This window comes from Manacus candei, unplaced genomic scaffold (assembly GCF_025592945.1).
Source record: "Manacus candei isolate 608988 ecotype Guabito, Panama unplaced genomic scaffold, ASM2559294v1 h1tg000015l, whole genome shotgun sequence".
NCBI classification, from domain to species: domain Eukaryota; kingdom Metazoa; phylum Chordata; class Aves; order Passeriformes; family Pipridae; genus Manacus; species Manacus candei.
The window spans coordinates 13,311,402-13,339,353 of NW_026138063.1; the positions used below are offsets into that span (position 1 = coordinate 13,311,402).

At 37.9% G+C, this 27,952-nt stretch overlaps 1 protein-coding gene across 3 annotated transcripts; it reads right to left on the reverse strand.

Annotated features, from left to right (window-relative positions):
* On the reverse strand, positions 1 to 27,952 carry AGTR1 (angiotensin II receptor type 1). 3 transcript variants are annotated; one of them, XM_051781371.1, is made up of 4 exons: positions 27,555 to 27,952; positions 24,893 to 25,045; positions 22,772 to 22,889; positions 1 to 8,141 (listed from the first exon to the last, which is right to left on the reverse strand). In XM_051781371.1, the coding sequence occupies exon 4, from the start codon at positions 8,086 to 8,088 to the stop codon at positions 7,009 to 7,011; it is 1,080 nt and encodes a 359-aa protein (XP_051637331.1). In that variant the 5' UTR covers positions 8,089 to 8,141; positions 22,772 to 22,889; positions 24,893 to 25,045; positions 27,555 to 27,952; the 3' UTR covers positions 1 to 7,008. The 3 variants fall into 3 exon arrangements, with proteins under 3 accessions (XP_051637331.1, XP_051637329.1, XP_051637330.1); XM_051781369.1 differs by lacking the exon at positions 24,893 to 25,045; XM_051781370.1 differs by lacking the exon at positions 27,555 to 27,952 and having other exon boundaries at positions 24,893 to 25,719.

A 27,952-nucleotide genomic window follows, 5' to 3' on the forward strand; every position in this document is an offset into this window, starting at 1 on the left:
TTATTTAAAGTTATTTTGGATCATTTAATATTTTCAGTATTTCAAATACAGCCAGTCTGATGTAGATGTCTCTGTGAAAAATGCTCACTGTTTGCAGTTGTTAGATAGAAACCTGTCTAAAATGTATTATTTTTTTCTGAAGCAGAGCAGTGCATAACTACTATCTACTGTTATGTAAAAATTGCAGATGACAGTATAGAGAGCTATCACAGATAAGCAGAAAAAATAAAAAATACCAGAAATATAATTCTTCTGAATTTAACATGTAAACATGGCACTGTATAGCACAGTCTAGTACACAGAGTACACCTTTCTATACACTTCTTTACATTTTTATCTAGAGTAATCATCACAAAACTCACGTTCAAAAAAATAATGCTCTAGTATGTGACATTACATCTCATGTGCATTTATTTATAACCTGTCTTTGAAAGGTATCCTGCAAATCATAATGGCCTCACTTTATAGGTGCTCCTATACAGAAAGAGTGCTTTGGGTCTGCAATTTTTTATCATGCTTGGAGAGTTTTTACAGTGCAAAAACATAATGCTTACAAATGCTTATAAAAGTTATTTAAATGAACATAAACATGTGAAAACAAGGATATTTTAGTATTCCATAGCTGTTTGCAAAATTAAATATACATTGCACTACTGTAATTCACATTTTTGAGAAATTATTTTATTTTTGTTTTATTACCTGGTTTAGTTGTTCAGGTTTCTTTTTTGGTGTAGTTGGGTATCATGTGATAAACTAAGCATGAGGAGGATTCAGACAAGTTATGCAAAGCTCATCTAACCCCATACAAATTTGTCTTCCTTTTCTAGGCATATAATTATCTGATGGATTTCTAATGCATAATTTAAGGTTTTTTTTCTGAAAGAAAAGTCAATAGTGGCAAAGGGTTTGCTAATATCTTATACACATCTATTGACAAACATTTCTGGTTATTCATTTATTTTCATAGAAATGGCCAAGTTTGCATTTTCTTGAAAATATTAGTTGGAGACACTTGAAATTCTTATTATGTATGTGCAGGATTTTTCCTCACTCATCACATAAAACCTTTCAACATTTTCTTTTTTTTTTAAATTTATTATTTTCAATTATTTGGCTGTGGTTTAAGAAAAAATAATTTCTTTATTTCATTTAATAGCAGGGTGAAATATCTTCACAGTTTGGTATTTGTTCAGCAACAGTTTTTGCTTTTCACCCTATTCTAACAATTTCTCACCTCTGATTAGGCTGTAAAGCTCCAAGGCATTGTATGTCTCGGTCTCTCCTCCTGCACCAGGGCCTGTGCTTGATTGTAGATTAACAGCACTGCCAGTACATAAAGCTGCCAATACACAAAGCTGAGGAATAATTAAAATACATGGAAAATAAGTTATTCAGTAGATAAGCTATAAGAATTTCACATGCCCAGCTTTTAACTGTTTTGTTTTTTTTCCCAGTGTGTGACATTATAAGACAGAGTATGAAGTGGGGTGGGCACCAGTTCTCTCACTGAAACCTGATCCTGTTTCCGCTGAAGCCACTGTACAATGTGGCACTGCTTATATTCAAAGTAAATGGATATATTTACATTGAATACTCAGCTACAGGCAAGCTGAGTCTGGCTTTTCAGGGCCATTATTTATAATGTAATGTGATCCTGTATTTAATACAATATTCTAGCTAAATCTATCTCTAAAATTCAATTTAGCTTCTAAAAGGTTAAGCCTAAATTTGGCTTTAAACTCTGACCTGTATATAAGGAAAATAGCAATTTGTTAAGTATCCACTCCAAGGAAACTTTATTAACTTAGCCAGTTCTGAGAAACAGAAATGAATCACTGAACTGCTGTTCTACCTGTGATTTTGAAGCTAGCTGGGTATCCTTTCCACTATGAGTTGCAAACACAGCCTGTTAATCTCAAAGATTTTAGGGAGAGCTGGGTTAGAATTTGGATTAAAAGGAATGAGGAATAATGGTATAATATATTACAGCATTAAACAGGAATACTTTGGTGAGGATGATATTACCTAAGAGAGAGAGAGAGAGCTAAAGGTACACTGATAATAGTGTAGTACTTAACAATGATATAGAACCATTTCTCTTTGCTTTGAGTGGTCTAATACAGCAGTGGAGATGGTTTTCACAAACACATTTATTGATCACATGTATGTTTTTAGTAACACTTCAGACAATAAAAGTTGTTTTATAGTTGTAGTAAACTTCTACAATGTAAAACTATCTCTATTGAAACAGAAAATGTTGACATCCACCGCTTCACAAGTTACAACTGCACAAAAATATTGAAAAGAAAATAAAACCTAGTTTTGTTACTTAAATTACTGGAGTACAAAACTGCAGGCTGTGGCACTGGTCCACTAAAAAGATCCCACAATGCTGTTCTCAGACATGGTCTGTGCCTGTCCCTGCAGTGCAGAGTCACATCTGCAGAGCTCTCTGGTGACAATGAGCTTGATGGCTTTGCTGTTAACTCCGAGGATTTGTTAGTTCAGCCTTGGTTGTGAGGTCGCTGTTGAGGTGGACTCAGTGACTGATAGAGCAGCCTCCACTTTGCACAAGCTGGTGGGATGATGGTCTGGCCAAGCCTGTAATGTGATGCACAAGAGCAGAGCTGGAGACCCTGACTTTGTGAGCAGTGTAAGAATGGTATTATGACATGTTCCAAACTGAGCAGGATGTTATTAGGAAACTTAAAAAGAACCTCTCAAAACTTTCTGGAAGATTTAACTAAGCTGAAAGATTTTTTTTTTTTTTGTGCCCTCCCCCTGCCTCCAATCTGTTGCAAAAATAAAAATAAATATTTACATTTAACACTTTATATTTCCAAAATCAGCAAGTCCCTGCTTTAGGCTTCCTACCACCCTCTCCCAAGTATTTATTTCTCCTTTCAGTAGCAAATATCTCCCTGGGAACACTTGCACTTTAGTATACCTAAAAATGAGGTCAGTAAGAGAAACCTTTGCTGAAGCTATTCAAGCAAAACTAAACCAAACCTGGGAATCCTACTGTATCCTCTGCTGCTGTCACAATTTCAAGTAGATGATGGAAACTATCACCTAAATAGTAATGCTGATGAAAGACTTTTGGCCTTGTGCTTACTCTGCAACCTGTTGGTTAACAATGTAAACATGAGGAAATTGTTACAGCAAGAAGCCAGATTAATTCCCACTGTATCTATAGTGGTTTTGTTGGAATTTGGGCTAACTAGTGTGGATTATATAGTTTGATTTAGGATGGGCATATAGTGGGGAAGCAGGTAGCCGAGCATGAAACAGGAGTCATATAAAATACTATTGCACAATAAATAGAAATAAATATTATGCATATGCGTGTCAAATGTGATTTAGTAATTATTCAGCAGAAAACAAAGTTTATTCAAATAAATCAACAGAATATCACTGTGGAAGGAGTTGTGATGCCTGCATTTAGGTCTCTATGCTGTCCCCATTAGTACTGACTTGAGTTCCTCACACCAGGAGAGCACAGGATAGACTAAGAGTTTGTCATCTATTTTACTTTAGTCATCGTGAGTGAAAGCACTGTGGATACTCCTTTTAAAAATAATAGCATACTATTACATCTTAATTAACTTTGTGTTCTTTAAGATAGTGGGAGTTTGTTCTCAAACATCTGCAGCTAGTTCTGTTCTGAGCGGGCTCAACCTAGAGTTCCCCAAATGTCAAGAGCCAAATCTTACTCCCTTCTCCTCTGTTGGTACCAGGTAGCTCCTTGAATCAAAGGATATTCTGGCCATCTCCTACTTGTGCTCAGTAGGGACCACACAGGCAAAGGTCCAGAGCAAAGGCCAGACCATTCCCTCTGTCTCCGTGTGCTCTCCAGTGCCCCGTGCACAGGGTCCAGCACGGCATTTTCAGCTCGTAGGTGGGCAGGGGAGTTTAGGGCTCAGCAACAACTTGTTTCTCTGGTCCTCCCTTGGTTGCAGCTGGATACGTGATGGAGGTGGTGTGGGTGTCCTTAGGGAAATGGGAGCTCTTCTATTAGCTGTCAGTTTTGGGCATTGTGGGGACGCCTGGAACTGCAGGAGGTGGCTGTACACACTAACTCTGTGCTCCGAAAGTCTGCTTCCTGCCACTACCCAGTTAGAGTTCCTGAAGAGTTTTGTCTCTGGATACTTTTTAGTATTTGTTGATTTACCTTTTTCCTTTTAAGGGAACACTAAACTAGAATCCACTATTCTTGGCAGCTGATTTCCTACTCCTTAGCAGAACAAAAATTTCCCAGCATTATTTAACAGCAGCTTTGCCCTCTGCTTTCTTTGCCTATTGATTCAAGGTCAGTCTTGCCCTCAAAGCACACCAGCTGCAATCCCTTCCTACCTTTCCTGCAGCAACCCAGCCTTGTGCTTCTTCCCATGACCCAAGTAGGCACAGGTGGCACCAGCAGCCTAGGATACACAGTCTTTTAAAAATACAGCATCTGGCATGAAATGAGCAAAATCAGTAACCAATGGCTTTGATTTTTATTTCTTCTTTGAGATGGCTCTTATACTAATGCAGTCAACATTTTGCAAATGAGCTGCCTATTGCAGTCACTGGGGACCTTGGGTTTCAGTGACCAAAGAGATGAGCAGGTGATGAGGAAATGCTTGCTTAGACCCTGCCAAGGAAGTTAACTGTCTCCCAGATGGGCAAGTTTGTACTTAATTTCTACAGAATTTTTGCCACAGCTAAGGATCTCCAGATCCATCAGGTGGCAGGGAAATGTTGCTGTCTCTTCCTATAACAACTTTTGAGATGAAAAACATATTTGTGGCTGCATCCAGCAGGTGGCAAGCACAGCACACTGAATTACAGCTGAACAGAGATGCTTCTGCCAGGGTAAGCTCCTGATGCTGCTTAGCACATGCATGTGTGTAAATGAAAAAAATATCATACAGATAAATGGCAAGCTCTGTCAGTCCTTTGTCAGCTTACAGAGAGCTGGGGCACTGGTACTGCTCTGGATGCTGTTGATAATGCACAGGTTATTGCCATATTCATTTTGAACTAATGGCTGGCTTGCATGTAAGGACAGACATAAGCTAACTATGAAGTATTCCATATAATAATTTAACTATGTCTTTAAATGACACGTTCAGGCTTCAAATTTTGAGATACTAGCTTGCAATTAACTTAACTTAAACCTTTAATGAAAGAGCTTTTTTTTAACATACAGCTTTAGAAGTTTCAGTGACTCCTCACCATGTCTTGTGGCATATATCAGTAGACACATACATTATTCCCATTTTGCAGCTAGAAGAAAAAAGGCAAAACTGAAAAAAATTTTATTTAAAGTAAGTGAATGAAAGAGCACTAAGATTCCTAGACCTGGTTGTAGTCCCATTTTTCCGTGAAAAGTTTTAAACTACAGAAATATCTTTTTTTTTTTTTTTTTTACTGTGTTTTGATTTTGCTCATCAGAAAACATTGATACTCCAAGCACTTGCTACTTGAGACAGAGCCACATTAGATGTAAATTTCTGGAGATTATAAATACTGCAAATTCTCAAGGGTCATGTAATTGTCTACATGATATATGGAAAGTTTTGGAATTTTTCTAAAGTTTTGTAATGCCAAAAAGTATTTATGAACTTTATCTCTGAAGAAAGTAAATGGGTGTCAATCAAGAATAAATATTATCTGGAGATCATTATTTGAGGTAAAAAGGACAAATGACGATATCATTAGTTGAAACTTCCTACAGTGATTATCACCTTCCCCCCTTATTTGTATTGAGAGCTTGAGCCAGACTTTAGTTCTGATTTATGCTAGTATAAATTTGAATTTGTTCCATACACATAAAAAAGTTTCTACAGGGAGCAAATACTCTAGGCACAGTTTTGTATAAATGGAGAGAAACTCCATAAAAGCCAAGAGTAAAGTTTGATCTTGGATGTTTTGTGATGGGACTTAAAGTGTTATTAGTTAAACTGATATATGAGCACTGTAATGTTTTTGCTTATCAGAATGTGAGTTACTAAATGTGCAGGAATTTTATAAACTAAGTAGATTTGATTAGTTGGTCATTTCTCTCACTGAACGCCCTGGTTCTTATACAAAAATAGTTTGAAATTTTCTGATCAGCTCTTTCCCTGAACTCATGTTTTCAAATAGAGAATTTTACTTTTGGTCATACAGACTATGGAGTCAACTCCCTCTGTATGTAAAGTTCTTCAAAGACAGTGTGGCTTATCGGAAGGGAAGGCTGAGTGAACCCCATTTTTGTGCACACACACATATAGTTATTTTTTAAACCACTATAAAAATACACACTGGGATGTAAATGTACATTTCTGAAGCCATGTTTGAAATGTATGAGTAGGAATATAAATCTAAAAATATATTTCCTCTATATTTAATAAATAAATCTGCATTTTATTGCATATATTATTATGAAAAAATTACCATTAAAAAAAAAGAAAAATAGTAGCATAAATCAGAATGAGAACAATTTCAAAGACCTTCAATTTCCATTTGAGTTTAAAATTGGGCCTCTAAATATAGAATATATTTGAAAATATATTATAAATATGATGATAGGACATTTATGTCATTAAAAAAAACCAAGAAGCAACATAGCTCTACTAACTCCCTGAACAAAATTACTCACATATATGCAAAACAGCTTCTTTGTACTTCATATAATTTATACAAGCTTTTCCTTTTAAAACACCTCTGAACTTAAGATAGGAGTTTTCTGTACCCTTCTTTTGTAGTTCTGAGTAAACAGCAGGACGCTGGCAGGAACTCTGACATGCCTGTCCACCATTTTATGTTGCTTTCAGTAAAGAAAAACAAAATGAAAACCAAACAGTCCTCTTCACAGTGTAAGATGGAAGGCCACTGCTAAGTCTTTACAGTATGACTTCTCTGAGATGATCTAATGTCTCTGCAATGAGCAGTAAGCTGTGATGTTCAGGACTGCAGATGAGTCTTGTCATTCTTGCTGCTTCGTACTCAAGGTTGTTCAAAATGAGTGTACTGCAAAACGCATCAATCGGTGTCGAAAGGCCCAGCAGTTTTTTTAGTGTGCAAACGTATATTCTCTGGTGGCCGATATGAGAGGGAGCTCATTTTTGTTGTTAGGCTTGGATGTGTGCTGACATTCGGTGGAATGTATTTAATTAGCTGAAGGAAGTATTTTTTAAAGTTTTTTCCAAAAAAAACATAAAAAAAGGGATTCAGACAGTTGTTAAAGTAGGCAATACAAATGGTGAAGGGCATAGCCGTGTCCACAATATCGGTGATTTTGCAGTCTGTTATTACATGTAACTGAATTAACACATCCAGAAAAGTGAACACTTGATGAGGAACCCAGGAAAAGAAGAAGAAAAACACTATTGCCACAATCATCTTAAAAATATCATCATTTCTAGTCTTATTTTTTTGAATTTGATACGCCTTCTTCAAGGTCTTCCAAATTAAGGTGTAGCTCGTTAATATGATCAGAAAAGGAATTAAAAAGCCCAGCAAATTTTTGGACAAACCCAATCCGACCCGGAGCGTTGTGTTATTGTTGTCATACCGAAAACCACAGACCGTCATGTTCAAGTTCTCGGCAAAGAAGATGTTGCGGTGGATGATGACGGGCAGGCTGGCCACGCCGGCGAGCAGCCAGATGGCAATGCAGGTTATCCTGGCGACAAACATGGTACGGCGGATTCGGGACTTCACCGGGTGCACGATGGCCAGGTAGCGGTCGATGCTGAGGCAGGTGAGCAGGAACACGCTGGCGTAGAGGTTGAAACTTATCCCGGCTGACGCCAACTTGCACAAACAGTTGCCGAAAGGCCACTGGTACTCCATGGCCGTGTAGGCTGCCCAGAGGGGCAGAGTTATCAAAAAGCACAAGTCAGCCAGCGCCAGGTTTAGGAGAAAGATGCTGGCCACTGTTTTTAGTTTCATGTAGCAGTAGATGACAATAACGACCAGGCTGTTCCCAAATATGCCTATGACGAAGATGATGCTGTAAACGGTCGGAACCATAATGTAGATGTAACTGTGCCTCCCTGAAACGGGACAGTCGACGTGGATTCTTTTAACATTTTCTTCCGCGGGGTAATTTGGAATCATCTTGATCCCTTCAGCTGTAACCTAGTTTCAGGGATAAAGTATGAAGCTCACACCTAGGAGGGGAAAAGAGGAAGAAAGTAGTATTTATGGTAGGGATTAAATTTTTAAAAAGTTTCAATTAAATATCAAGTTTTTGTGTCTAACACAATGTATCAGTGTCTTGGAATTGAAAAATAAGCCATCTTCAAGTGTTTTCTCAACCAATTCTTAATTTAATAGAGACTTTGCATAATAAAACAGAGGTAAGAATGTTGGGAGTTAGATGAAAAATGTTAGATTCTTTTTAATATAAAAGAAATCTACCACACTTCTTTCAATTAACAAAGTTCCAATTTAAAATAATACTGGTTAGTGAACATATATCAAAAATAATGAGAGACTGAAAATAGCAGATAACTATAAATTCAGAGGAGTCTTTAGGTTATTTTCTTTCCATAAATAGGTGACATATCTAATGAGCAAAGTTATTCAGATATCTCAGAAACTAAACTTAAGCACTCTGAATACTAATTAATTATGTAAATAGAAAGTGTAATGCATTAAGAAAATAAATGAATTTAGATTACTCATTTGTATCTCTGAGATTAATAATTAGAAATTTTTTCTATACATTAAGCTTAATTCTTTGAGACAATTTTTACATCACAGAGAAATATGAAAACACACACATAGCCTAGTACTCTGTTGTACCATAGAAATCTTAAATATTCAGAGGTTACCTAGCTCCCCATCTGGCTTGGAACTATGGTATTTAACTACTAGTGAGGGGAAAAAAAAATGTACAAAAATCCAGACGTGCTGATCCATTGCACATTAATAACTGTACAAAGAGTTTAAGAAGGGTGCAAGAGGGAACAACAATTCATATCACTTCTTCAGTTACTGGCATATTTATGTATCCAAGAATTGAAGCTGTATTTCTGGACCATATTAAGGGTACAAAAATGGTATGAAATCTCCTTTACAAGGCACCTTTTGGGTTTGCCAGGACTTGTGTGTTCTGCAAGAACAATTTCCTTATTAATGACTTATGACTTTAGAGAGCAGGTCATGCAGATTAACTGACTCTGATACTAAATATTTTCCAGAGTCTACAGATAGTCTTCCCTCAAAAATAGTGGATATTTAAAAAAAATTTAAAAATGATAGTTATTATCACAGAGTTTATTGCTGTTTGCAAGTTTCTGACAGCTGTCAGCCAAACCCAATTTGTGCTGCTTCAAGCAAAGATCAACTGAAATACTTTGGCTTTAAAAACAAAACAAATCCCAAACAGCAAACAAAACCCTTATGAGTGTAAGTTACTTTTTCATAACTAAATAGACACACCCTAAGCCCCTTGGCAGTACAGATGCTTTCAGAAAGAAGAGATGCCCATCGTTACATATACACCAGCTATGTTGTTACAGGGGCTGCTCATCATTTGAGTGGTTCAGCACTGACATTGCTGTTAAGTCCAGAATGCTACTGTGTTTAGTGTTTGACTTGCTCTTGTTGGAAGACAAACCTTACTCCAAATGGACTGTGTTTTTAATAGAGAAGTGAGGCATAGATATGTTTCAGCTAAGCCCACAGAGGAAGTCTAAGGTGGAGCCAGGAACTGAACCCAGAATACAGGTTGCAGACAGCATCTTGTGAGTGAGGTCACCCTTTGGCTCTGTTAGCTTTTAGAAGACTTGATATTTCTTTGTCTTAGCTCATGTTCTATTATATGTTTGCATTAATAAGCTAGCAGAGTAATTTCAGTATTTAGGTTCTTGATTAATTCTGTCTGGTTTGGAATATCTAATAAAATGCAGCTAACAAAGCCTTTGTCAGGATGTGCCATGCAACACTTCCCAGTCTCTCCAGTCCATTCTATGAATCTGTGAGTCTTGTTTCCTCAGTTGGTGTAAGTGCCTCAAAATTACTTCAAGTATTTTTGCACTGTTTAAGAAATTAAAAAGTCAAGCAAATAGAGAAAACACATAAATGGGGGATGATTCTCATCACATGTGGCACTGTAGTACAGCCTGAGCAAAACTTGGCTTTCAAACTGTGCCAAATCTTGAATACATTGTGTTTGGCTCTGTGGAAGGTCAGGCTACCCTAGGACAGGGAAACCACAATAAAAAGATTTCAAGATAAATCCTCTTATCTCATCCCTTGGTTGTGAAAGAGTCCAAGAAGAAAAAAAACTATTTGACAATAACTGATATGTTATGCAACATCAAGGTCTGGCAATATTTGACCTGCCCCAGCTACATGCTGGTGCTCTGTGGTCACTCACAGTCTTTGCTCACTTATATACGCACTAAAATTGCAGCCCAGAACTTTGCAGTATGAAACTGTAGTGCAGAAATCACCACTGCAAGTTCAACTTGCAATAAAGTAGATCAGGGCCTAATTAAGGCTGAGCAAGACCTTTGTCTGTGACTGGATTAACAAGTCACTGATACTATTTGGCAAGAATATCCTGCTCTGTGTGTACTAAGTGACAGATTCAGTGTCTAAGACAAAAGTAGCTGATTGTGAATATTCCCTGTTTGATGGGGTTGGTTCTGTGCAGTGGTAGATGCCAAGGCAATTTTCTCATGGTTGCTTCAGACACCCCTTTAGTGTTGTATTGTTTTGCTTCCAAATTCCCTTTTCTACTGACATGGTGACCTGTACTGTTCCATGTCAGTAGTAGCTTTAGTTGATGCTAATTAATAGCATATGTTCTTTCAAGAAAGTGGAACAGTGATTATATTACATTTTCAGAAATGTGTTAAAATAAACAAAAAAATGACTGAGTTGGGAAACTTGTGTCTGGCACTCTGAGGTACTGAATTCCCTGAGCTTATTCTGTAATTCTTGGAAAGTAAAAAAGGCAGAAAAATCCCTATGAAGAATCAGGAATTTGTCAAGGAATAGTATGATACCTCAATCTACCTGCATAAGACTGTGTAACCCTTCTGGAATTAAAGGTATAACACTGAAGTTAGTGAATTGTGCAAATGATGTGTTTGGTATGTTATCAGTTTTAAATTATACTAAGGAATAACAGTCAATAAATGAAATAAATCCATCACTATTTTCAGAGAATGAAAGGGAAGCAGAAAGGCATAATGTGGTTGGTTTTGGGTAAACACATATGGATAGCCATATGTACATCTGAAAACAGTTTGAATGTTGCTGTGAGAATGAACCTCATAGGAGCCTTATATCTGGTGCACAGTAAGGAAAACACTGCTAATCCCAAGCTGAATTTTAAATTTTTTGGAAATTATAAAGTTTCAGAGCTATCCTCAAGTAGATCTGAGTCCTTGAGCACAACTGTAAGTTCAGAGCATTAGGAAAAGCTTCAATATAGGAGAAGGCAGTTTGTTTTGGAAGCAGTATCCCCACGGCAGTGCTGAGTGGTGAGAGAGGACTGCAGTGGTAATGAGAATTCCTTATAGACAATGATTTCTTTTCCATACCACCATCACTTTTGCTGTTTTTCTCACCACAGTTCACCTCCTTGTCCCAGGATTACAGTTGTATATATTTTATGCAAAGCAGATACTTCTACATGGAAGGAACTGCAGATTCTTTAAAATCATTACCAAAATAGATGGCTGGTACAGCTTTATGCTGCCAGAATTCACCAGAGCAGGTTAAACCACTGGCCAGTTAAATGCAAGTATTGAAATTGTGCACATTGATAAATCCACGTAAAGCATCTCAAATGACCTGTGTTAACATAATGATAATTGGATCATTTTAAGGCTGATACACAAGGAGCTTTTTTTAAGAGGATTGAATTGATGCAACTGTGAGTGGTGTGGTGACATCAATCTCAAACAAATTACCTGGTGAGCAGCAAACCCCTGTTGTATGTTACTGTCCTGTTTGACCTTTTATCTTTTCTAATTACAATGATTATAATAAGTCACTGATAATGAAATGCTTCAGACTGCTCTACCAACTATTATTTACCACTCCATTCATTGCTTCTGTTCTGAACATGTATCCTAATTAAACTGCCTGTGGAAGCAAGGAATGCTGGGTTTATGCAAGGTAAACAGCTCTTTGCCCACCGAAAGATAAGACAGTACTGACAGTGGCTTTCTATGAGAGCTTCATCAGCTATAAATAGGTAAGCAGGTGCCCCAAGTCAGATTTTAAACAAAAATGTGTTATTGATATTTGCTTTGACAAAGACTAAATAAACTCAGGCTGAGCAACCCTGCCACAGTTTAGCCACCTTATCATTAGGTAATGTGAGCTTTTTTATTTCTGAAGGTAGGTAGGTTATTTGCTTTTCTTACAAATGAGAAGATATTTCCATGTTTAATAGGATGCTGTATTTTATTTTTATATAAAATTATTGCACAGGGAAAAGAGAGAATGAAAAATGTTTGGAATAATATGTTCAGTATATTAGCTATGTTTATTTCTTTCTGGTGGCATAAACTTTTTCCTTTATCTTGAGTGTTTAGTCCCCCCCTTTTCTAATTTATTCTATCTCATTTTTCTAATTGCTGAGAAAGTAATGACACTTACACATCCTTTATTGCACAGTCTTTTGGAGTTTTTTCCCTATCCAGCAGAAAAAAACCCTTTATGCTCATGGCCTTGGTGAAGATAGCTATTTCTAATTCACACACATATTCAGCATCTTCTCTGCTTTCCTGGAGTTCCTGAGCACTACCATTGCAAAGTCATGCATTTACCTTTCTCCTAGCTCTTATTTCTTTTGCTAGTACTAACAGTCTGCATTCCCCACTCATGGCTTTCCTAAATATTTTTAATCCTGAGTTGACAGGTGAACTGTGAAGGGAAAGAGAAATTCAAACAAAGGTATGTAATTCAAACCATGGTGGCATTACAGTGTGCTCTTGTCATCACTGCCACTATCTTCCACAGGGGTCAGCATCTGACTTCATGGTAAATGACAATAAATCAAAAGATTACTGAAAAGGAACTGCAACGGGTAGTACAGCACCAGCACTGTACATCAATTCATCAGCACAGAAAGCAAACCTCAGAAGACCTGTGTTAGTGGCTGTCAAGCTGGCTGTTGCTTTTGCAATTTTGGATCAGGAGGTGTTCTGACACAAGAACAAACAGAACTTGCAGGACCTTGTACTGGCCTATGCATTTCCATTTAACAGCTGTTCTCCTGGTCAGTTCCCCACAAGGCAGCTGCCAGTCTGTTGAAATTGCTGTTAATTTTGTGGTGTTTGCTTTTTAAATTTATTTAGAAGTATTTATCTTTTTAATTCTCTAACCTATATGTGGATTCTTTGTGTCTTCCCCTTGCAAGAGCTGAAGCTGGCCTGCTTCACTTGTGCTAGCTCTATATGGCTGGAAAATAAACTCCCTGTGATCCTTCTAGGATCTGGTTCTTCTGTAACATCAAAACCTAAATTGCTTATTACTTATTTTGTGCTAGCAGAGGACCAGTTACTGTTACCTTGTAAATGTGAATTGTTTATGTACTCTGACCTTCTCTGTAAGAACCTCTCTGTATTTATTTATTTATTTCCTCCAGCACACTTCAAAGGAGTCTGTCCTTCTGCATGATGGCTTCAGAGTTTATTCTGAAAAGAATCAACATCTCTCTTCTGTTTGTTCTCATAGACTACTGTCATAAATTTTCCCTTGACTTCCCAAGTATCTTTCAACTACTCAATTTCAGTCATAAAATTTACGTGAAAAAAAGGACAGATGAAGGGGCTTTTTTTTCTCTGGGAAAAATCAGTCCTTGTGGAATGTCTGAACAGTGGAATTGGGTGTAAGAGTGATTTTGAATGATTGTGGGGGAGGAAAATGCAAAGGAAAGTAACAGAGTGAAGCACAGTGGCACTTAAATTGCTTTGAAGTTTAACTCATATCATACAGGTTTCGACCACTAGAGGTCTGTATTTCCTATCTTAAAATAAGAGAATTGCTATATTTTATACTCAAGTGCCATCACTTTTCAAAATATCCCCTTCTTTCAAGACTATTTAAGATGCAAAACACAATGAAAAATACCTATAATTGAACTACTGCATTTATGTAAATGTCATGTACCAGAGTGAACTACTTTCGGTTCATTTTACTATCTACTAGCTTATATCTAATTTTTTCTATTCTAGCACATTCCTGCTTTTGCTAACCTTCAGTCTAATTCTTGCACTGGTAAGTCACAGAATAAGATCCTGGTATCTTATTTTTTCAAAGACATAAGCATCTTAAATTACCTAAAGTTTTTGAGACAAATTAAGAAGAATATTTTCAGAGAGACTAAAAGTATAGTTTACTTTAACGATGCAGATGGAAAAGTAGTGACACCTACTCATTCAACTAAACAATTATTTTAAAACTAACTAGGCATGTTGTTAATCATACAACTGTTTTTCCAAATATTAGCCAGTTTTGAAGGAAGATATTTTATTGTTGAAATTGACACTTCAGAACTATTTTTTTTTAAAGCAATTTAAGGGATTTTTGGAAATTGAGAGGTAACGTAAGCATACAGATTCTGTTATCCAAATGGTGTGTACATTTCACAAATTGCAAATAATTAAATAATTTGAAAATGAAAGCATATTTAACACTTCTTACACCACCCCTCACCCCCACTTTCACTATTACACTTGGGTTTGCCATTACCCCTTTGGACAGCGTCAGTGCATGATGGTGCTATTCTGTTTCAAACTATTTATTTATGTAAATATTTCCCTAATGCTAGTAAGGGCAAAAAGCTTTTAATTCAGATAGAGAAGAAAGCTTGTCATTGTTATGATGACATTTATTTTATTGAAAATAGTAGATAAGCAAATTAAAACCAAAAAATGTGCTATATTGTTCTGTGCCAGATAAGGAAGACTGATATTTATGTCCAAGGGGTTATACAGTGTCAGTGTATCTCTAAGCACTTAAGAGATGTTTGGGTACAAGTATACAATGTTTATATCTTGAAGCTGCTAAAAATAGGAGCACTTAGAAAGAATAGAAGGGATATATAGAGGTAGAAAACCAGCAAGCAGTTGGTTAGATTTAAAACAAAGAATAAAGAAATCTAATCTTGCACACTTACGCACTTTGCGTTACAAATTGATGAGGCAAAAATTGGCATAAGTGAAAGGCCACTTCTAAATCGCTAATTTATGGGGCTGTGGAGTATTGAATAAAATCTTCCAAGTACATTTTTGTGACATTAAATCCTAATATACTACAGTGTAATATGTGACAAATTTTCTTTTTTTTTTTTTTTTAACAGCCTGCAGTGTGATAACACACTGTTATAATGCCAGCAGTTGCAGCAGCAGGGAAAGTTTGGATTATTGTTTGCATATATTCTCATAGTACTAAGAGAGTCCAGAAATATTGGAAATATTTCTTCCTACTACTTAGCTCTTTGAACAAAACTAACTATACCAATTCCCTCCTCCTGTATGGGTTTTTTTTTCCAAGAAGTTGGGAAATCCTGATCTACATACTTCTATAAAATTTTACTCACAGATATTAATGCCAAGAAAGGATTGCTCAACTTCCCTAGTGTTTCTCAATCTCACTAGAACTTAGTGGGTTAGCAAATGCTAGTATAGCAATGATTAAGGGGTTCTTTTGTACAAAATTTATTGACTGGCAGATCCACAGGGCAATCACTATAGTTAGCCAAAACTCTTTCAGTTTAGAGTAAGTCTAATTCTTTTAGTTTATAGATTTCATTTTTAGAATTCACTAGCTTTAGGTTTCAAAGTAAACATTGATCTCCTCTGTACACACATAATTTTGTTTTCTCTGCTGTTAAGGACAGGGAAAACATTCTTGGGTTCAGTACATGTAGAACTGTACTCTAGAACACTGTCAATATGTTTAATCTCTTATGGAAGATCAGTGACGTGGTGGTTTTAGACATTGCTGACTCTGATCTGTTAGACTTTTCTATCTAATTTTCTGGTCTCTTTCTTTCACCTTTATCTATCAGAGCAATCTCTGTTTTCTTTCTTTGACCAAGGCTGCATGAATGTGTTGCAAACTCTCTGGTGTTTACTATATATTAAGTATTATATAACTTTAAGGCACGTGAATATGGAATTATCCAGAGAGCAGTAACTTAAAACTGAAAAAATACTCAAATTAAGTAAAATATATTTCTAGATTAATACTTCTATTTCAGTACTAAATTGAAATTAACCATCAAAATGGAAAGCTTCAGAAAAGATGTCTGAAAGATGAATCTCAATGTGTCCTGTCACCTCGGTCACTCTGTCTCGACAGGAATGAAGATCACTTTTCCTTATCTAGGTTACTAAACCTATAGCTGAACTACTTTTTAAATATGAAAATTAGTTGTTATAGCAGGAGGCAGTCCCTGCTCTTGTTTATACCACAGGGTTAAGAACTGCCCTTTTTTCTAAAAGAGGCTTGAAGCCACTTAGACATATTAAGACTTTGAAACAAGAGCATTAACTACCATCATCAATCCAGCATGGATCTTTGCATCTCTGTTCTAGCCATTAACTTTACCAAAAAGGAAGACTGACACCATTCTGGAAGACAAAAATGATCAATAATCAGGAGGCTAACCTAATGTCTGCTTCTCAGGGACGTGCCATCTCCTCATATTGCTAACAATATCATTTACTGCACATCAGATGCTGGGAAAGAAAGAATAAAGCTATTTCAGATCAAGGTAGGACTAGAACTTCTACGGTTTTCAGCATTAACATGAAAAGATTTTTGAATGACAGCATAACATAAGCTACTATTTTAGTATCAATATACATCTTACTGCATGTTCATAACTTCACTTTTGATGCCTGGTTATGAAGTATCTTTAGGGTATTTGAAAGTACCTGAAAGAGTCAATAGTTAACAAGAATTAAGCCATCAAGTCCCAGAACGAATAAAAATGAGATTAGTTTGAGCTGTGAAAGGTTATGTGCTGCACGGTTACTTCTCTGAGTGATAGTAAACAAATGGATTAACACATTTCCTTTATTGCAGTTGGAATTGCCTATATAAAATATAGTGTGCCCCATGTGATCATTTTTAATAAAAGAAAGAAATCAAATTCAGATTGGTTAAGTGCGAGTGAAATAATTCGATGAATTTTTAAGTTTCTATTCTAATAGCTTAATTCCATTGAATAAGAAGTTTTAAAGTTGGGGGGGGTGTTTGGTTGGTTTGTTTGGTTTTTTGTTTGTTTGGTTGGTTTTTTTTAATTACACAGCATTGCACATCCTACACAAATGTAGTTTCTGGACACCTAACTACGCACCTAATATTTCGATTGGCACCATTGTTTTCATATGGAATGAGCCATAAGCTTCTACTTTGAAATCCTCGAATGTGAGAAGTAAGGGAATGTACATTAATTCTGGGTGTGATCCAGATCTATATTTCAGCCTTATATTAAAAACACTGTGGAGAGGTAAGGGAGAAAAAAAACCTTACTGCAATAAAAAGCACTGCTGAAAGCAAACCTTGTCATGCCTGCTTCTAACAACAGAGATCAGATGCAATGAGTGAGGTATCTCACTTCCTTTCAGATCATATATAAAATCACAATTTGACTTCCTGGACATTTTATGTATCTGTAAACCTGTCCTCTTCACTGAAGGTTGTGGGTGCTTCCTTCAGCCTGCGAAAAACAGCAGTAACAACAGCTGCTCTTCCTTCCCAACTTATAGGAGAATTACTATTATATTACTGTGATTTCAAGCGTGCAAAGCTTAATAAGGGGTTCCAAGACATTATCTCTGCTGTTTGAGTATCACTGGACTCTGGTCATTCTTATTTCTTGCTGAAATGAATGTTTGTGCATCCAACACTGAAAGAATTTTTAAGTTTCACTGTCCAGATCTTCTTAGCCAATGGTTGCCCTGATCCAGTGGAAGGCAGTTATCACCTAGAGAGTGGACTTCTGGGAGGAATAAAGGCTACTTCCATAAATTGCTACGAATGCAAGACAAAGCATTCGTAGCAATTCTGCTATTGCTGTTTAAGGAAAAGATGATGTTCTGAGCAGGACAGAGAGATGTCTAGGCAATTAGCTTGATGTTTTGCTGGTTTTTAACAGTATCTGAATTTATAAAGACAATAGCTGCAGCTCTAGGTGTAACCTGGAGGTCCCAATGTGTCTCATGGGGATTCCTTGCTTGCAAACTGTTATCCTGTTGCTGACTCCAGGACGTGTCAGAATATGTGTATGTATGAGCTCCTTCTCACGGTTTTTGCAGCATATAAAATTCTAATATGTTGTTGTATTTTAATTTGAAAACTAATATATTAGAAATGTGGATCACAATATGGCTTTTGGCCAGAGAAATTTCTGCAACACAGATTCTTCTTCTACAGGGATGTGGTGCTACTCTCACAAGAGCCTGTGAGAAGCAATAGGTAGACTGTTCACTTCTTTATACTTCCCTGACTCCCACCAGGAAGACTCTCCACACTCTCAGCTTTTATTAACTGACTAGTCCATGACAAGGGTAAATGGTTATATCCTTTGGTTTATAATGGATAGCTGTACTGCCATGTAATGTGTGTGAAATGAAACATATTGGTCATGAAACCTGGGCTGCTTCTGCTTTTTGGTCCAGGAAGAAAAAAAATGTGGTTAAGGATAAAACATCTCCTAAATTCTGCTAAGAATGTAAAAATAATAAAATGGTCATATATCATTAATGGATGGAAAATAAGTATAATAATAGGGAGGTAGAAAAAAGAATTCAAATCAGTATAGCCAGATAAGGACTGGCTGTAAGAAGGGTGTTACAATCCAGGCTAAGATACTGGGTGAGGTCAGTAAGTATATGCTTACCAGCCTCTGGGCAAAACCAGGTAAAATTTATACAAGTTTAAACTCTTGGTTATAATAGTGGTTGTTAATAATTTAGCAGAAAAAGGGATTTCATGCATCTAAATTAGAAATGATAATGTTCTAAAATGGTTAATGCATGAGTGACATGCCCACAGCAATATGCAGTCACTGTCGGCACCTTCTCTGTTGCTGGCAGAGATCACAACAGAAAATGGAATGGAAAGGCCAAAGCTGCAATTGTTTCCTCATGAACCAAATCACCTACTTCTGGGAGAAAAGAATTTTTCTGCATCTTTGGCCTTTTTCTGTTTTACAGCTTTACTGTGAAAGACTCAATCACTGGTGTTACTAGTATAAATCTACCAAAAGTGATGTTTTAATTAGGTTTCTGTTGCTTCCTCTAGGCAAAGATGTTTCTAGGAAGAAGGGTAGAGGACACAGCTAATAATATCATAGACAAAGCTGGGATGTGATAGGACCTCTTTGTGGAACTTCCAGTTAGTCCAAATAGAGGCTTCCTTGCTTTGTCCTGGTAGTTCTCTTTATTTAGAGACCCCCGTGTCATTTGCCACTCTCCTAGAGTCATGTAACTCTTCTGGTAAGCCAGAAGATGCAGAGGCAAAAGTTAACGTTATGTATTCAGTTTACACTCCTCAACAACTTTCCTTAGTTAAAGGTGAGATAATAACCTGATAAGCAACAAACTCAGCAAAATAACATTACTCCTACTTTTCTGGTACAAGATACTGCCTTTCTGTACTTTCTTGTAAAACAGTGAGAAAGCTGCCACATGAGAGCTTACATACATAGATTTGCTCAAAGTTGTAAAGCAAATCAGTAACATTTTGACATACATGGCAACATTCTGATGTGTGTGAAGCTTTACCTATATGCTAATCATCAAAACAACATTTTCCTGCCATTAAACTAAATCACCATGGCTGGGGCCATGATGCACCCAAGAGCTTTACAGGCTTAATGTGCAGTCCCTTCTACAGGATGTACTTTTTATTTTTACATAGTATTCTCCACCTACACCACCCCCCCCCCCCAAATAGAGAAGGCACATGTAAATTCATAACAAGCTCTAGAAATGCATTGTGCAGAGCAATACAGTTATCTTCATCTGCAATAATGGCTAATTTGTGAGAAAGGGGGAGAGAAACACTTAAAATTCTCCTCTTCTACTCCAGAAATTGAGAGACTTCTGTCAAACAGTAGTATTTCACTTCCTAATCTAATGGAAGTTAGATGAGTTGGCTGAGAGTAGCTCATGTTGCATATTGTTACTTCTCCTCTCTAAAACTCTCTAATGAATTCCATTCCTGTTACTTTTCACCAATATGCTTAAAGTGAGTAACAGAATCTTTTGCTTTGAGTAATGAAAACATAAATTGAAGTATAAGCACATGAGCAGATGCACCTCTGTGTGGACACAGACACCCCAGTATCACTAAAGAGTCTGTCACATTAACTGAATCAACTAATATGGAATATTTATCACTACATTTCCAATACCAGGGCTCTTGATTTCCATATAATTTCCCACTAGTCAGTGTTATGGCTCTGAGGAAAGCAAACCTTGCATTGAACATCTTTTTTCTTTTGACTTAATGCTGAAAAACAGTGTTTGTCTTACTGAAGAAGCAAAACAAATGTATTGTGGATTTCTGTGCAAGGAAATGGATGTTAGATTTCGACACCTTAGTTCAGAGGAAGCTTTGTCCTCCACTTGTCAAAATTCACCAATCTGTAATAGGATTTGGTTCACTGTGTCTGACTGAGACACTTGATTACTTTTCTTATTATATAATTAATTTAGACATCCTTACAGTGGGAAAATATCACACAACAGCAGTACCCCTCAGAAAAGACTTTTCTTCCTTAAATGAGAATGTTAGGAACAGCCTGGAGGGAAAAGTTAAAAGATTAAAAGCAAAGGATCAGCATGGAGGCTTCTTAATGAATCGCTCATTAGGGTCAGAAAAAGGGAACCAAAGGCAGAAAAGAAAAAAACCCAGTCTGAGTAACCGGCAAAGTACAAGAGTTTATTCAGACCAAAAAAATCTTTTAAAATGTTAATGCAGCTAAGCCCAAGAGAAGTTAGTATCATTGTAACTGTTAGTAAGTATAACACAGAAAACATAGAGACCCAGTTGTGCTTTCACTTGCACAAAACTCCTGTTAAGGGCAGATCATTTTGAGAACTAGAAGAAAATTTGAGAAAACAGATATAAAGACAAGCAAAGTATCTGTGATTTTTGTATAAGTCAACTGGATTAGTGAGTTGCTAAGGGGTTAATCAAAGAGAAGGAAAGGTCAAACACACACCTTAATCCATGTCAGTGTGAAAGTATTATCACCCATGGAAAAGCAGGTTACTATGGTCCTTAGTGCTTTGTCTGGAAGGTGGCATACTTGATAGAATGATACCAAAATAGATGTTCTGCCAAATTTGTACAGCTTGTTTCCTGTTTTCTTCCAAAGTAAAATTTATTGCTCTATTTTGGAAGTAAAATTAATTGGTGAACTCTCTTTGCTGTCCTGAGATGTTCCCTGTGGGTAGTGAGGACCAGCTACAGAGGCAGCAAAACAAAGGCAGCTGCTACAGCTGGAGCGAGCTAAGCTATGATACTGTGAGTCAGTATATCACACATATCACAGCCTCAAGGAAGTGCAGTCTTGGTTCTCAAGCAAAAGTAACTGCACAGAAGCCCAGAAAGGGTAGTAGTGTGCTCTCCCAAAGGTGCTACATGAGCTTTACTTTAGTGCTAGGAAAATTCCTGTGCAAGTCCTTGGATGTGTGGCTGTCCTGTACTGACATGACTTTTTTTGATGGTACGTTTAAGAACATGGAGCAGCATCATAAAATGGTTTTGAAGGCTATATTTTTTTAAACTCTTTTTCTTTGAAATACTTTTTAGGAAGCCCATAGGTGAAGAAATATTTTTTACCTGATTTGAGAAAAACTATATTGTCTAATCATGGCAAGCTGCTAATAACAAAACCAGAAGGAAAACAATTAAGACAGAAATCTAACAGCAGAGCTTGAGTCCCACTTTGAAAACACATATTGATTCTTGCCCCATGCTTTCGATTTCTGACTGTTGTACATCAAGTAAAGAGCCTGAGGAGGGAGAAAACCCTGAGCAACTCCAGTGGTAGCAGACTAACTCCCCTCTGCAGGGGGAGAAAGTAAAATTGTATGAACTTTTAGGCTTGGGCAACGAGAATGAGAGAAGAAAGGAGAAAATAGGAAAACTAATAGGAGTTTATAAAGAAAAAGATGGAAAGACAACATACATCCTATACATTTAGATTGGGAGGGGCATGCATGATTTCTCAGTAAACAAGCTCAGGCTACATCTTTGTACATCATGTGCTGCCTGCCTCTAGTGAAGGCTCTGGCCAGGCTGTGCGGATGCTAAAGGAGGGTTAAATGGAGGATAACTGCCAACAGAACATTTTTTAGAGAAGTTAACTAGTGCATTTTTCTCCCTGTGTAAGCCCCCTAAACACGAAAGTACAGCTGTTCAGTGGTTTTCTGGAATGTTTTACTATTTGCATGGGTTCTTCTGGGCTAAAAAAGCTGAGGTACTCTTGTTCAGCGTATCCTCTGTTTTCAGAAAACAGAGTGGAGTTGGGAATACTGTTTTATTTTCTATTTCTGTTGCTGTAATTCATCTACTGATTATTAGTTTCCACTAGCCAAGCATCTATCAGTAGCTGACAAACCTGAATGACCTAGAAGTAAAGAAAAGAATAGGTGAATTAGCTGAAATTAGGAGTTTTGTTAATTCATTCTTTGTTCTGGCCATAGCTCCAATTATAGCTTTCATCTCAAGCAGTGAAATATTGTCTAAATATTGACCTTGCCCAAATTCAGTACTAGTTTCCTTAGATATTGCCAGTTACCTTTTGCTGCAGCCTGCTTTTTGTCTTGTCTTCAATCATGCCACTCACGGATGCATTGCCAATCTGATTTCGCTTTCCTGCTGTGAGGTCGTCTTCAGTTATTACCCGTTTTCTGTGCCTATAAGAGAAATGCTACTCAACTACAATAAAAAGTGATAAACACCACAAATAGTAACCAAGCATTCAGCTAGTGTTGTTATATAGTAAATATCTGGACAGTTTGCTATCAAACAAAACCCAAATGGAACGAAAATTGCAAAAGACACCTGACAGGCCAAAATCTGTAGTTCTTTCACATAATGGTGCAACAGAGAATACTAACAGCATGTCATTTGGAGCATGATATTTTTCCATCCTTAGTTGCAATTCACTTGAAAGCTGAGAGTAATTTTAGTATAATCCATCATTTATCTGAAGATAAGACCATAAATTATTCGACCAGCAATTCTATTTCATTTGTGCTTTGTCTCAAAGAATCACAGCTGCTAGGACTTACAGTCAAGATAACCTTTTTTCATTTGTTTGTTACAGATGAGGTAAAAAAAACAACAAGTACAAGTATCATAACTCCCCTTGTTTGCCAAATTTGCTAAATTCCCCAAAATGTTCAAAACTGGTGAAGATTCTTCTATGGTACATTGGGCAATTTTTTTTTGTTGGCAAAGGATAAGTTTTAGGAGATGGTACAGAACATGGTATGACTGTTATGAGTAGAAGTACACTGTCTTATTAAGAAAGTGGTCTTAAAGAAAAAATTATTGATAGAAATGGAACTGAAAGAAATACTGTCATTAGCAAAAGCTAACTGGCTTGTTTTCACTGCAGGGTGTTTAGGATCAGAAGAAGGAGACAGAAAATGATACTGTGATTAGTAACTTTTTTATATACAGCTGCAACTGCACTGGAAATAGTTTTGCTGGAGGCTTTCTGTTTTTCAGGCTGCAGTTACTTGGTCTCATGAGGTCTGTACATCTCTGAACTCTAAGCATACATGAGGTTGCCACCTCAAACTCTCCAACGTATTTGAACTCACCTTGTGTTTACATCCAAGAATTTCAACTATGCATAAAAGTTAATTCCAGGTAAGTAGCTGAGGTTCAGTTCTCAGCAACAGCAACCTCTTTATTCCTGTTGGTGTTGTGGAAACTAACCCAACAATAGCGAAAAGAACAATGTAAGTCATCCCTCCACTTTTCCCTCTCTTCATAAGTGATCCACATTTTTCATTTTGTTTTCAGAATTCCATGAGATTTCTACAAATTTTTCTTTGTGATGTTCTGCCGTTTTACCTTACCTAGGTTCTCAGATCTGATCCTATCAATGCAGAGGCTGACTTCTTAAGAACACCATAGTCATCCTTAGGACTAACTGTCCAAAAATCTGAACTGCTATCCAAGAATACCTCAAAATTCTTAATTAATATTTGAGAGAAACACATGGTAAAACACGTATCTGTGTCACCGCGTTTCTGATGGAATTGTTGCACAACTGAGAGCATGAGGCACAAACATTAGCAATAAGCTAAAGAAGGCTTAAAACTGAACCAGGATTAACCAAGGGCTAGAGATTTAGCTAAACATGCAATAGTGCCTACAGTACAAGCAGACTGTTGTGGGCCTGTAGTGGCCAGGCTATACCCTGACCCAGTCCTTCCAGCTGTAAGCTCTCAACCTTACCGTGCTTGCAATTCTGAAAAGATTCTGAGCTTACACTTCTCTTTCTGGAGAGAGATGATGGTTGCTGTGTTGCCAGCATTACTATCAGAAATAGAGGATGGGTATATTTTGCTTTGCTGTCCATCGCCCTTGCTCTGACTTGGCCATTTGGCTGCTTTTCTTTGTGTATCTAATATAGAGCCCAAGCAAATCTACTTGTAGGCTGATGAATCTTGATAACCCATTTCCCCAACTCAGCATTAGATTTAACATATACAAATTAAATTTTAGTTGATTTCTCCTCTTATTGAGGTGGTCTCCTGGAAGATAACGATTAAATTCAGCTAAAAAAAACCCCAGATTAACCCTGTAATGCAACTCGGACATAGTATTGGATTAAAGTAATGCATAAAAATCCATGTTCTCTATCCACGTCAAGACCAAACACGACCTTTTACGAACTCACCAGGTAGAAGAGGAGACTTGACATGCAGGGGACAGATATGTGCCAACCACTCAAACAGTTAGATGCCTCTCATAGTGTGATTAGGAGTTCTAAAATTTGGGCAGTAATAGCCACAGGAGAGATTATGAATAATACTGGTGAGACCAGTAGCTTCTGGAACACAAGACAGTCCAGAGGAAAAGGAGAGGTAGTACGAAAGTAAGAGTAATTTATGACTGCTTAAAATATTTTCAACTAATATTATACCTTTGCATATGCAGGATTTTAACTAGGACAGTGTAATGAGAGTTTTTAATTATGCAACTTCAAGTTACCATATTAATTACTGTGACTGTGGAAAGGAGCAATAGGCAGTGCCAGAGAAAAGGACTATTTAAATACACTCCTTTAACAAACATGGAGGATAAAACTACCACAGTGCAGAAAACTTAGAAGTAGAAAAATGCAGTCAGTGCCCATTATCTGAAGTAAAATTTTTTAATGGGCATTAGCTCTGACATTTATTTCCATGTCAGTCCATGCATTTCTAGAAAGTGTAAATAAATCACCATGTTTACATTCTGCATCTGCCTCTGTTTTTATAGTACAAAAATTACAAACAGAAATGAGATACATTTTCCAATGTTTAATACAATTAAAGATAATATTACTCCTTCAGCAGGTAACACAAATACAATCATGCATCTTCTTGTTCTAAGACTGTAAAAAGCAGGTTGTTGAGTTGTGATGTTTGAAACTAAAAGGCAGCACTCTCCTCACTTCTGCAGTGCTGTTACTGGCATTCCAGGCTGGTATTTGCTGCCTTTTAAACCAGTAACTTCTAGCTGCAGTTTGCACATGTGGTCCAGCCCAAGCAAGGTACTGTGTCGAAGCAGGAAGGCAGGAACACCTTACACCATCGGAAATGGGTGGACTTCTGCTCTCCTCCAGTGTGAAAATTAACTCTGTTTCCATCTATTACTATGACAAAAGGGGAAAATGAATCCAGCTATATTCAACTTCAATGATAAACGTGACTTCTCATAACTGTACAGAACCACTCTTTCTCAGTTTAGCAACATAAACTAGGAAGCACTCAATAATCATAACTGATTTTTCTCTGCTAACTAGTTCAAGTTGTAGAGAAGAAAAGCGTACAGAAATACACATGGAAAGGCACATATTTGAACTTCTTAATACATGAGCAAAAGCTTAATTTGTAGGCACTTCATATTTTTGAAAGATGCTGTAATTTAAAAGATTATGGTGGCAACAAGCAAAATGGACTGCCATAGTCAGGAGTATGAAACATTTGTCTGACACTAAAACAGACCTAAAAGAGCGTTTCTACATCATCATGGTAATTACCTGCTTCAGGCCATACTTAATCCTCCTATTCAGACAAAAATCTAATCATGTTAGCACTGTGTGTTCACACAAGTGAAAAGAGAAGATGCCTCCCCTAAACAAAAAATCTCTCTTGACCCTCACCTTGTGATTTTACTGAGCCCATTTATTAGCTTGTCCCATGCTATGCAACACAACACAATCCAAACAAGTACTGCTACTTTTGGAAGTCATGGAAATTTACAGTTAACTGTAGCATGCTCTGGGTAGAATCCTGCTGTCGCTTATTGCCATACATCTCATTAATTCTAGGGTGTTTGCAGAAGTATAGAAAGAGGTGTAACTGAATGCTGCAATTTTACTGCTTGTACACATTGTGGTCTGATTGACTGACTTAGTTACTGATACACTACTTGACTTGGAAGAATACAGGGTTTGTGCCTATAAATAACTGGTAACATCGTGTTTTAAAGCATGGAGAGTGGAAGGACAGTAAATATGTTACAGGATCTCATCTGAACTTGCTGAAGAACTCTAGTCCAGTGTGAATCCAAGAAGTTTAGAAACTGACTAATGCCAGGAAGAAAAAAAAAGGGGGGAAAAAAAGAGGAAAAAAAAGTGAGGGGGAGCAATTTAACTTTTACTAACTAAAATTTGATCTCTGGTTGTAGATTGCTCAATTTTATTTTTTTTTTCTGTAGAAAAAGGATAAATCTGGTTATGGAAAGTGTATGCTACACAGTTTTGATGAAACCAATACTTGCTGCTAACTGGTGGAAGTTGCATTGCCTGTTGGACTGAGAAAATGAACTGTGCACAAGTCTCAAAAATTGTGAGTATCACTTTTGGCGACTTTTGATTAATTTCTATGATGAGCTGAGCACAGTGATAAAAATTTAATTGCTCATCTGAATCTGATCTTGACCAAAGATCAGAGGGCTGGTTTTTGTAGGCTGATGGGATGACTCGTGATGGTGAGGTGCTGTTACTGCACTGTGCCTTCTGCCAAAGGGTGCCTCTGCTTTCTCCTCAAAGTGTTGACAGGACACGAGCGCTCACACACGGCATGGCTGTGAGTCTGTGGGACGCTCAGTCATCTCCAAAACTATGCTGTGCGCGTTTAGCAAGCGGGCCTCGAAGGGCAAACCGGGGCACGGGGCTTAAGTTACCTGCGTCTTGTCTGGGGCTGAGCTTTTCTCTGTCAACGCCATGTAAGCCAAGTATAAATTCAGCAGGAGGCTGTGCCACAATCTCGCTCCCCCGGGGCGAAGGTGCGGGGCACAGCCCGCGGGGGCGCGCAGGGGCCGCTCCGCGCCCGCGGGATGTTCGCGCTTACCTGGTTCCGCGCAGCGCCCGCAGAGGGGCGGCTCAGCCCCGGCAGCGCTCACACCGCGCCGGGCTCGGATCGGATCGGCTGGGCTGGGCTGGGCTCTGCTGGGCTGGGCTCTGCTGGGCTGGGCTCTGCTGGGCCGGGCTCAGCGGGGCTGGACTCCGCGGGGCTGGACTCCGGCCGCTCTCCCTCCCGGCCGCACCGCTCCGAGCGCGGCCCCTCCGTTTTATAGCGAGGGGCGTTGCGGCACAGCCCAGCTCGCCCGCTGCCTCTCCCCACCCATCTCCCGGGACGGACCCTTCTGACCCGTCTCCCTCCCACTTCCCCCGCTTGCTACTGCCCTTCCCCGCCCGCTGGCACGCCCGCAGCCGGACCCCCCGCCCGGCGCGGGTGCGGAGGTGGCG